Source organism: Saccostrea cucullata, unplaced genomic scaffold (genome assembly GCF_032062105.1).
Source record: "Saccostrea cucullata isolate Sc308-1 unplaced genomic scaffold, CSIRO_AGI_Scuc_v1 ctg16512, whole genome shotgun sequence".
NCBI classification, from domain to species: domain Eukaryota; kingdom Metazoa; phylum Mollusca; class Bivalvia; order Ostreida; family Ostreidae; genus Saccostrea; species Saccostrea cuccullata.
The window spans coordinates 1-12,237 of NW_026941095.1; the positions used below are offsets into that span (position 1 = coordinate 1).

General features: G+C 33.0%; 1 protein-coding gene across 2 annotated transcripts; it reads left to right on the top strand.

Moving 5' to 3' along the window:
* The first annotated feature begins 1,680 nt into the window (after positions 1-1,680).
* Positions 1,681-8,249, top strand: LOC134257192 (uncharacterized). 2 transcript variants are annotated; one of them, XM_062739834.1, is made up of 5 exons: positions 1,681-1,790; positions 6,849-6,986; positions 7,254-7,379; positions 7,476-7,593; positions 7,959-8,249. In XM_062739834.1, exons 1-5 carry the CDS (start codon positions 1,739-1,741, stop codon positions 8,185-8,187), a joined length of 663 nt encoding a protein of 220 aa, XP_062595818.1. In that variant the 5' UTR covers positions 1,681-1,738; the 3' UTR covers positions 8,188-8,249. The 2 variants fall into 2 exon arrangements, with proteins under 2 accessions (XP_062595818.1, XP_062595819.1); XM_062739835.1 differs by lacking the exon at positions 1,681-1,790 and adding an exon at positions 6,561-6,707.
* Positions 8,250-12,237: the final 3,988 nt, after the last annotated feature.

A 12,237-nucleotide genomic window follows, 5' to 3' on the forward strand; every position in this document is an offset into this window, starting at 1 on the left:
AGTGAAATTAAATGAAACTTTCACAGAATCTGTATTACATATTGCCATTGTGCACCTCCTATTTTACTTTTTTATTCGACGCGTATTTTAGGTTTCCCAGAGCAAAACATGGACATTGTCATTTTTTTTCACTAGAACTTTGTGTATCTGTCATTTATTCTCCCTATAATTTAGGACATAATTATTCAATAATTCATAAAAAGAATAAAAATGACTGCAAAGCAAAACTATGAAAATAAAAGTCTATTTTAAAGCATCAAATGAAAAAAGAAATTGGATAAAAAATGTTACGGACATGTGTTTGAATTAAAAGAGATTGATATGTAAAATCATGAAGACTAAATCATTGAAAAGCGTCGTTTGCTTCTTTCTGAGCACCGAGGACATTATTTATTGAACAGCCCTCGTATGTTTAGGATTTTCCAGAGCAAAACATGGACACTGCTGTTATATTCATATGGGAGGCGGGGGCATCATTTAGTGAGCTCATTGCTCACAGTACCTGTAGTTTTTCTCTGTGATAACTCTTTGACAGTTAGCAGAGTTTATTTCTTGATTCTTTGTAAATCTCCTGCGATTGCCTTTGTGTTAGAGGTCAGTTGGCGACAACTACTGAAAATGGTATTGGAGTCAAATGTAAAAAATTAATGTATTTTTTTCCGCAATTGCTGCGATGTTAAATTCCCGTACTAATAAATAAGAAAGCATTTTATTGTTTATATTTACATCTATATTGAAAATCATTCAAAGTAGAATTAAATTTGTTAATTATTTTTTGTCAGATGAATATGTCATTGTAACTTTGTAAAACTGATGGATCGTCCATCGTTCAAGAAAACTACACACGTGGCTTCCTCAATATGTTGTTCATGCACAGATTAATAGCAATTGTCTGCATAAGAAATAAAGGGGGGGAATCAGTAAATTAAAGATTTCTTGATCAGAGGCTGTTCCAAAGAAAGCATTTTATTGTTTTTTTTTTAAGTAAATGACACTATCGGGACACCATAGGTTGTGACTGTTTTGTATGGCAATTATCGATGACAACTTCAATGAACGCTTGAAACAATCTGATTAAAATCAGATCCTCTCGTATTTCTGCCACATAAAGGTCTTTATGCGAGCGGATCAGAGGATCTGATTTTATCAGATTGTGTCTTGAAATATACCGAGCTTATTAAGTATGCAGACATAAAAATGCCTGAAATAGACCAAAATGTTTTACATGGCTTTTTTACACTGATCTAAGCCCAAAGTGTTCAAATGGTAATAGCTTGTCAGAATTTTAATTTAATTATCATCTTTACTGCTTGTGACTGTAGAATAATTTTTAAAATCAAAGTAGCTAATTAAATAGAAGAAGTGGAACCCAAATCCAGCACTTTGAACCGGATGAAGCTTTTTAGCTATAAGGAATGCAGTATTCAATATGTTGCTTTAGACAGTAAAATTTTGGGTAAGGTCTTTAAAAATTCTGAGGGATAGACTCCACTCCATGGCTCTAAGACTCAACTCTATTACGCCCCACTCCCCTTACCGTAGACGTTTTCTGGCGCAGCAATCAAATGCATTCGCAAAATATTTTTAGTTTTTTACATGCATGTTAATAGTTACATAACGAGAATGCATTCGTGACATGTGACTCAGCCGCCCTGCCGGAAACGTAGTAAACCCGAAAGTTGTGCATTTGGAAGTAGAAATACTTTTGTTATTTGCTTACTCTAATTTAGGTTTCATCATGGATAAGATAATTTTCTGCCTTCTGTGTTACGTCAGCTTCACGATGGCAGGTGAACGTATTATCTTAAATTACTAAGCATGCATCTTTCTTCAAATAAGGGGGAAAAACCTTTTAATGTCATGGGCATTTGTAAATTATCGATGTTATAATAGGAGTTGTAAGATGAACATACGCAATAAACTGCTTCCTTCTCGACAATATGACTAATTGTGGAAGGGTAATATAGTTTTAATAAGACTGGGTGATGGTCTGGCACGGGCGCTGTTTCAGCAGAATTCAAGTTTTATTTATAAAGTTTACATTGGAGAGCATGCATCTAAATACAACACACAGGGTCTTGACATTCATTCGTTACGAAAAATAAACTTCCTACATATCAGCAAAACAGTTATTCACTATATTTTTGATAACAAAAAATAGGTAATGTCAAATGAAACAGCATTGAACTCACCAAAGCCCCTGGTCTAGCAAGGTTAGTCTGAAGTTTCTGTCCTACATGCAGTAAAAAGGGCTACATTTCATATCTGGATTTTTCCGGACTTTTCAATTTTTCAAATCCGACATTTTATACTGTGGAATCATTTGAATTCGTGGGGTTCAATGTTCGTTGGTAAGCAAAATTTGACCTGTTCGTGGGGAAGTAATTTCCTAGGTTACTCGACGATGGTTCAATGAATTAGACGGTCTAATATGTTTAAAAACTTATGATAAACTTATGATATAACATAACAGTTTCCGCTTTTCCAATTCGCGGTTTATAAAGCGTAAACTGCCCCAAGTTATGTTATATGGTATAATATAATTTTAAATCAGCTTCAATCCTTAAATAAATTAAAGAGTAATAAAGAGTATTATTTGAAATAAAAGAAAACTAAGAGTATAAAAGTTTTAAAAACGACTAAATGTTTGCCATCGCTTTCAGTCATATTTGTGGTTTTGATATTTGTTTTTAGGAGGGCTGTTCAATAAATTATGTCCTGAACTGTATGACAAGCAATACAGCTATCATATGACATTAAGCTTGACTTTTTGCATTATTGAATCTTTAATGAATTTGTAACAATTTTTGTGACCACTTTTCATCAAATAATTTCACTGTGAGAAGCTGAGAAACAAGGGCTATTTGATACACTGCCTTAAAAATAAAGGGTAAAGAATCGGTAAACTAGAGTGAAATTAAACGCTTCATTAGAGCTGCTGTAAAACTCGTTAAGAATCCAAAAGAAATATTTACTGAAATATGTAAAATTTACGGCAACCAAGATATGTTTTATAGATAAATGAGCAGGTTGATTTCAATGATAAAAAAAAATTATATGATGGGCATCAAAAATGGATACCGTTCTTTCCAACAAAAATTATAACAACTTATGTACTGTTTGCCAAATTTCAACAAATAATCACTGATGTTGTATGATTGACTTTAAATCACAAAGCAAATTTGATAGACATCATTTCGGGAGTAGTTTCCGTTTGACAGTAAAAAGCTTAATGCTCAAAGGTCACCCTTTGTTTTGAAAAATATGTGAAAAAGGCAGCGTATAGGAATATAAAAAAAAATTCAAAATATCATAATTGTAGTTTACCATGTTATTTGAAATTCAAACAGATAATGTAGCTTGAATTTATTGCTTAAAACTCTCGAAACAAAATTTACAACAAGATGTACTTGACAAAATCAGCAAAGGTCTGAGAAGAGAAAAGAATTGCAAGAGCACAAAGACAGATTTATATGCAATTTTCTTAAATATTAGTGGTCTTGTTGTTCAAATTCGTATTCAGGGAGGCAGTTTAATTTCTGGAAGAGTCTAGAAAGCAAATTTTTTGCAAAAAAACGAAAGGTTAATGAGAGAAAGGAACCAGAATCAGTTATCCACTATATTAAATTTCGTCATGACAGCGTCCAAACCCCACAACCTGAAGAGTTAAGGACGTTCGATCCTGGTATTTTGAGCGTATTTCGCGCAGGTCCTTTATTCATAAAATTAAGCATTATTTTTAGGTTCTAACAATAAAACTGAATTCTACAATGCAAATTAAACTATATTCAATGAAAAAACCGCGATTAAATTCCATTCAAGTAGAATTAGACTAGGGACTGTATTTTGTGGCGGAAGGTTTTTTAGACGAAAATGATCAGTTTCTTCCATTTGAACTATAACAGTACTGTTAATTTTACATTCCTATTTTCCATGCTGGTTGCACACAAAGCTGTTTTTTTTTTTTTTTGCAGTAAAATATGTTATGCTGGTTTTGAAATATCTATTAAATTATTTCTTATGAATTCTATCAACAAAGTGTGACAGATATAATAAATATATTCTGAAATTCCGGAAAAATTTGAACCAATTTTAACGTAAAATTTCCACTTTTTTAGTAATATCTGAAAATGTACATGATATACCCCCACTTTTGATGTTCTTTTCTAAATATTCAAGATAACTTTAACCTACTTGCTTAAAATCAGAAAAAGTTTAAGACTTTAAAATAATTTTCTTGCTTATTATATTTTCAATTCCGGAAAAATAACATTTTATAAGTGCAGAAAGGTCAAATAATTGATTATGCGAAGCAATTTGAAACTTTTCTTAGTCACAATTTTTAAGTGTCTTTTTTTAAACCGACTTAGAATTCATTTTGTTTCATGCTTTAATTGGATAAAAATTTTGGAGAGAAAATGTCGAAGATGTAATTTTTAATTAAGACACAAATTTCGGTGCAGAAAGGTCATATTAAATGTACTGTAGCGCTAAAAGAAGCATATTAACCCCCAATTTTTTATTTGAATTTTGATTAAGCCATGTATGAAGAAACTAAATATATACTTGGCAAAAAAAGTTTAAGACTTTAAATATCAGGATAGAACGTCGTTAGGGAGTTTTTGGGATAAACAGAAAGTTAATTTTTTTCAAATTGACAATATTCGCCAGATCTTTCGCCTTTTGACTTGTTTCATTTTCCAAACTTGAAAAAACAACTTTCAGAAGAAATAAACGAGTCCCGGAAATCATGAGATTTGCCATTTTCCAGTATACTAAGGGTCATTCCCAAAAATGAGATCTAAAAACAATCAAAAATTGGATAAAAATTTTACGGACATGTGTTTTAATTAAAAGAGAATATTAAGTTAAATCATTAAGACTAAATCATTGAAAAGCGTCTATTGCTTCTTTCCGAGCACCGAGGACATTATTTATTGAACAGACCTAGTATATTTTATGAAAAGGGGATTTAAATCTCCCTGTGGAAAGTGTTAATTCTATTAAGAAGGATATGGAGATAACGAACAGTATTCAATCTCAAAGTCCATAAAACAATACAAAATAAGAGCAGAGCAAACACGGACCCCCGAAACGTCAGAGGTGGGATCAGGTGCCATGTAGGAGTGAGCATCCCCTGCCGACCGGTCACACCCGCCGCGTGCTCCTTGTCACGATCAGGAAATAACGGGAAAAATCCGTCGTCAATTCAGTGTATAAATAATGGACTAACAATTGTTATGAAAAAAGTCAGTCAGCCTTTGACTCAGTGATAAATTGTACTGGTACTTGCTGACAAGGTCATTGTAACGACCATAGAACTTACGAAATGATGACTTTAAACGAAACTGCTGATATTCTTGTTTCATCAACTTGTTTGTCAATAATTTACCTCGTTTTAGAAATTGTTCAAACGTAGAGCATGTTCTTGCGTATCGAATCAACTGAGGTATATATACTCCGTATGCAGGTGATGAAGGTATATTGCTGCACAAGTAAGGGAAGCTGACGATAGAAAAGTTAAAGTCATCACGTTTATCATATAGTTTTGTTGTTAGATAACCATTAGTGTCTTTTTCAAGTAAAATATCCAAGTATGAAACAGAAGTGTCGGACTCTGTGGTATCTTTTATCTCAAGCTCACCAGGATATATTGTATCGACGTAGGAATGGAAATTACTATTATTTATTGACAATACGTCGTCGATATATCTGAATGTCGAGTTGAAGGCAACAGCAAGTGTTTTCTTCTTTTCACGCATAAGATTTTGCATAAATTCTTCTTCATATGAATATAAAAATAAGTCTGCTTATAACAGTGCGCAATTTATACCCATGGGAATTCCAGTAGATTGTTGGATTGATTGATTGATTGTATGTTGTTTAACGTCCCTCTCGAGAATTTTTCACTCATATGGAGACGCCACCACTTGCCGGTGGAGGACTACAAATTTTGTCCTATGCTCGGCACTCAGGGCCTTTGAGCAGTGAGGGATCTTTTTCGTGCCAGCACCTACTGCGACACGGGGCCTCGGTTTATACGGTCTCATCCGAAGGACCGGTCTCCACGTCCCGCAGTGGGATTCGAACCCGCGACGTAAGGATTGACTCCTAACTTCTCGACTTTAGAGCAGACGCTCTTACCACTGCGCCACGCGGGCGACGTAGATTGTTGGAATACCTGGTCTTCAAAAACCACATAGATATTGTCAATCAGAAACTCAAGCATCTTTCTTTATGTCAACTTCAGTGTACTTGTGTGTACTATCAGAATGTTTTAACAAAATAATTTTGCAAATGACCAATGACAAGGTAAGTAAATTTACGAGTTCTATTTTTATTGAAGAAGCAGCTGTCAATAATTTCAAAAAGCCTGGATTTTAATTTTAAAAAGGAAATCAATATATAATAGGGAAGAAGTGCAGTCTCCTAAAAAAAACAATAGATTAGAAATCAATTAATGCAAAAAGTACCATCTCCTGAGACGTGAGTAGGTAATTCGTGCACACGTGTCACTGAAGCGGATATCTATTTAATAATCCGTAATTGTTTCTATAAAGCTTATTCTTCTCAGTTTTTTTTTATTTGTAAAACCCAATAAAAATCTTATCTTATATTAATAATCCATTTCTGGAATTAAAAATGGCAAAATACTTCGGAGAAAAATTGGTTCTTCTTCTTATATGTTATGAGTAGCATTTCAGCAGGTATTTATTCTTATGTAGATTTCGCACTTAGCTCCTTTTTCAAGTTTTAGTAAACTTATTTAAAAATAAATACTTGACGTTTGGGGAAAATAATTTCGTTTAAATAATTTGTATATTGAATGTTCAATTTTACATTGTAAGTCAAGTGGCCAAGAGGGACCTATACATTGGTCAAACCGAGGTCCGGATGTCCGGAGGGGTGGCTGCATGGCTGGCGTCACCAAGACAACGAGGACCACGATAATAAAAACCAACTAGCAAATGGACATCACTTTTCAGGTCAAAAAATGAATTCAATTCGGGAGGAAAGACTTTGATAAAATTTTATCAATTTTAAGAATTTAAACACCTAGTACATTTCACTTTCTGTACCATAAGTCTTTGATAATAGTATGAATTAGATATTTGTACTAATGTTTTATCATTGTTAAATATCTTTCTCAGATTTCATTGAAACAACTTAATAAATCTAATAGATTTTATTGATGCATACATTAACTTTTGCATTTAAAAGGTGGTTAAAATAATCATGAGATTTTTGCACAGGTTCCTTTGGCAGAAATATGAAGTTCGAGTACTGTACCAAAGACCCCAATGACATAAACGATGAAGGGTTCTGGCCGGCTGGAAACTACTGCATTCTTAAGCACGGGACTAGCTGTCCTCCCTGGGGTAAAACTTTCCACCATATTCTGCAATGCATTTAATCTTGCTCTTGCGGCTGTTTTTCTTAATCAGTGTTTGATTGTTTCTTCAACGTGACATTAGGTTTTAAAACTGGAAGTATACACTGGGATGACGAGGATTCTAGGAACAAGAACTCTTATGGTGGAACACTGCCCACAGGAACCTATAACAGGAATACTAGGATAGAATACTGCTGCAGGTATGTCAAAATTACCACCATATAAAATATGTAATTAATGAAACATTCACATTGCCAATTCCTTCATTTGAATCCCATCATAATTACGTCTTGCTATATAGGCAGCAATTTTGCAAATACACATAAGTATCCTATCATTAAAATGGTTCTAAAATACAGTTATGGTTCAGTTATGGATAACCAGATATTCCGAAATTCTGTGTCCATTACCTTTAAAGATGTTACAGTGTTTGTCAGATAATGTCAACAACGATTTTGTCGAAATTTTGCCAAAATGCATATTATTGCTTTGGTCAGATTAAGATTATCTTTATACTTTCAATTGAATTAACTTAATTTTAATACATATTCACTTTCAAACACAGAGAAGACGGTTCGTATACCAATGAGATAAGGCTACCGACAGAAAAACCTTTCTATCTGTTAAGATTTACGTCACAGTGTCAGGTGATCAGGGGGATGTACATCAGAGAGGAGAAGGTACATTTTGATGACGAGGATAAAAGGAACATAAACTCTGTAACCGGAAGTTATCCCTACGGAGCCGGGGGAAGAAACCACAATCTTTATTACTGCTACTATTCTCCTCTTTAAATCAAATCATTGATGTTGATTGCATCAATCTACCATCTTAAATAAAGATTGTTTCAATGCAATTATTTTTTTTTTATTTATTTTTCTTTAAATTTGTTATATCTTACAAGGAAGCACATATAATTCTGTTGGAATTTCCATGGGTACCAACTGCGCTCCGTCATTAGCAGACCTATTTTTGTATACATACGAAGGCTGTTCAATAAATAGTGTCCTGAACTGATGAAACACAATACAGATATCATATGACATTAAACTTGACTTTCTCTCATTATTTAATCTTTAATGAATTTATAAAAGTTTATATGACCACTTTTCATCACATAGTTTCATCGTGAGAAGCTGGGAAACAAGGGCTATTCGAGACACTGCATTATAAATGAGAGGTAAAGAATCAGTAAACTAGAGTGAAAATAAAAGATCATTAAAGCCTCTGTAAAACTTGTTAAAAATCCCAAAGAAATATTCACTGAAATATTTGCCTTTACAGCAACCAATGCCTGTTTTATAGACAAATGAGCAAATGGATTTCAATGAAAAAAATTATATAATGAGAATCAAAAATGGGTACCGTCCTTGCCAACAAAAATTATAACAACTTGTGTACTGTTTGCAAAATTTCAACAAATAATATTTGATGATGTAGGATTGACTTTAAGACACATAGCAAATTTGATAGACATCATATTGGGAGTAATTTACACTGTTTTAAGAAAAAGTAGGTCGGTAAAAAAGCTTAGTACTCAAAGGTAATTCCATATTTTGAAAAATTAGTGAAAACGACAGCTTGTACAAATGTCTTAAAAACTATTTTAAAATATCAGTAATTGTAGATATCAACGTTTGTTTGATATTCAAACAGATAATGGAACATGAATCTATTACTTAAAACCCTCAAAACAAAATATACCATAAGATGTAGTTAATAAAAAGAGCGAAGGTCTGAAAAGAGCAAAGATATGCAAGAACACAAAGACATATTTATATGCCATTTTCATAAATATTGTTAGTCTTGTTGTTCAAATTCTTATACGAGGAGGAAGTTCAATTTCTGGAGGAGTCTAGAAAGCAATTTTTTTTTTGCAGAAAAATCGAAAGGTTTATAAGAGGACAAGTTTGTATACACAGAATTAAATAAAGTTTTTCATTCTGGATTTCCCAATCTGAAGGATTTTTCCCAGGACAGAAAAAACGAATTCTGAAATATCGGGACACCATTCTTAGAAATCCAGAATGCAAAACTTTATTTAATTCTCAACCAATCATAGCTTACAGCAAACACAAGAATATAGATGACGAAATAATCCGGTCTCACCTAAAACAAACACCATGATTTATGTCAGTGGCCCCTGATGAGACTCCTTAATAGCCGAAACACTCTACAACTACTTGAATATTAATCTGCTCTATGCAAAGAATCATATATATTAGAAGTGTGGTATGGAGAGACTGGTCCTAATAAATCTCTTACAAGTTTGGTTGATTGATGTCGCTAGTTTTCGCAGTACAGTTCGAATTTCCTCGACAATACATTATACAGGGAATATAAAGTATCCTTAACCCAAGATTTGGCCTAATAATTTGCACTGAGATCGATTTTTTTTTAATTTCTGTCCAAAAAAAAAATTAAAAACAAATTACTTACCATGACACAGCTGTTTACTAAATATGCTTCAATGATTTGCTGAAGGATTTACTCTGACAAAAGCCAACCTCGTATACACTTTTCGTCTGTGCTTTCTTATTTAAACCCTGCTACTGATTCTGCCATGTAAGATATATACATAGACTTCCCCCTTTCAAATAAATGATAAGCAAGTCGATATGCGATAGAGCGGCTGCAATTTAAAAGCGAAAATAATCAAAGTACTGAAAGTACTGATGGGAGTTGATTATTAAATTAATTCGATGTGTGACTGATTGATTTATATTGTTTAACGTCCCTCTCGAGAATTTTTTACTCATATGGAGATGCCACCACTTGCCGGTGGAGAGCTGCAAATTTTTTTTGACTTATACTCGGCACCCATTAAGCAGAGAGGGGTCTTTTTCGAGTCAGCACCTACTGCGACCAGGGATCTTCGTATATACGGTCTCATCGGAAGGACCGGTCTCCAAGTCTTTCGGTGGGATTCGAACCTGGATTCGATGTGTGTAACCTTTCCCACTTTCCAAATTATACTTATATTAATGCTTCTTGATTGAGGTATGTGAGAAGCAAATGTATAAATGGCTTTCGTGATCCTACAGAGTCAAAGCGGTAGGGTTTGTTCTACTCTAAATCACTTTTTATTAGAAATTTATTTCCGCGTAACTAAGCGAGACACTGTGATCGCGAAAAATTTCTCTCGCACATATATAAGTACTCTTTACAGTTTTAAAAAACAATGACCACAATTCGTGAAATTTTTTGTCATGCTAATAAATAGTTACATATAATGAATATCTCGCGAAAATAAGGTGTCTCGAAAATTAAGTGATCTACAGTAATTTAAAAATATTTTGAATGATATGCGAAATCTTGTTAGATTAATCGTTTTCCTCACAGACTTCGTCCTTATCTTAGATTAAGGCATGGAGCTTGTACTTTCAGTATCTATGATAAAAAGATGTTTTAGAATGAAAATGACATTCAAGTCGAATTTGAGAGAAAATGAATAACGCACCCAGTGGGGAAAATGCAGTTATCTTAATTTGGGTATAAATATTGACATAACTTGATAAAAATATCATCAAACAATTACGACATCACAACCAATTCAAGAATAAAGTGGACAGCGTTTCTCGACAAAATGAAATTTAATTGTAGTAAAATAACAAATACAATCTGAATTGGTGATGAGAAAATTAATGGAGCTTTACTTTGGAGGTATTTCACAAATATACACTGTAGATTTTGGTTCACAATATTCATCTTGTAAAATAGGAAAAGACTATTCAAGCCCATATCAACAATTTATCATCGATAGTATAATGTCTAATTGTAGGGTTAATCTATCAGATTCAGAAAATACATTTACTACAGCAAAATTAGTAACAGATTTATACACACCAGGTATTGAGTTTTAAAAAAATTCAGCTGACTTTTTTCACAGATTGAGCAGGAGTAAAATGTGATAAAAAAGTTTAATAGCTAGGTTGCTTTTTAATATTTTTATTATGTTTACGAGTATATATTTTTTGTAAATGGCTAAAACCCCATTTCAAAATTCCACATACATACAATAAGATAAATTCAATGATGTTCAAAAATGTGAATATAAGTATAGTTCATGTAGTATGTGATGTAACAGATTGGTTTATTTCATACTTAATAGAACTCGTTCAATTATGACAGATTAATTATGCCTTTTTGCCTGGTATAATTCATTTTTAAATTTAACATTTTATATTTTTGAGACCGATTTCCGTGAAATCTAATTAAAATTGCAGCGAGATATTTGTTAAACCACAAAGCCTATAATTTACGTGTGTATTTGGCCTTTTTTCCCCAAAATGTGTATGCACTAGTATTACACAGATCTGTGTTTGAGGGAAATTGGATACCTCAACATCCATCCACGTCCTTTAAATACTCAATGTGCAATAATCTATTTCCACTCTTTATCTTGCTTAGTCAAACAGTCATCACGCAAATTGACTTTCACTATACTGTATAACTGTACAACTTTCCACAAAAAGAAATTAGCAAGCTTCATATATTACGCATATAAAAATCATCCTGTGTATACTTTCATTTACTTTCATTCCGGACACAAAAGTAAAAGGCGAGAAGTAATATTAATCTATGAAGTGGGTCACTTCTGCAGCAGTGGGGAGATCTTATCTAAATTAAGCTTTACACATATTAGAGAATCAATCAGCCTGAGTCAGTCGCACACATACACATGTATTGTAAACAAAACAGCTAGCCTAGACATGAAGTTTTGTTTTCTGTATTCCAATTTGACTTTAAAATTTATAGTACATCTGATTATTAAGCCCATTATTTTATTGTCTAAATATACTATATCAAAACTTTTTCTGTTTTTAACCACCAGAATACCATCA

Coding starts and splice junctions, on each gene's coding strand:
- LOC134257192 (XM_062739834.1), top strand. CDS start 1,739: ATGGATAAGATAATTTTCTGCCTTCTGTGTTACGTCAGCTTCACGATG. Junction 6,987..7,253: donor AAATGGACATCACTTTTCAG/GTCAAAAAATGA, acceptor ATTTTTGCACAG/GTTCCTTTGGCAGAAATATG. Junction 7,594..7,958: donor AGGATAGAATACTGCTGCAG/GTATGTCAAAAT, acceptor TTTCAAACACAG/AGAAGACGGTTCGTATACCA.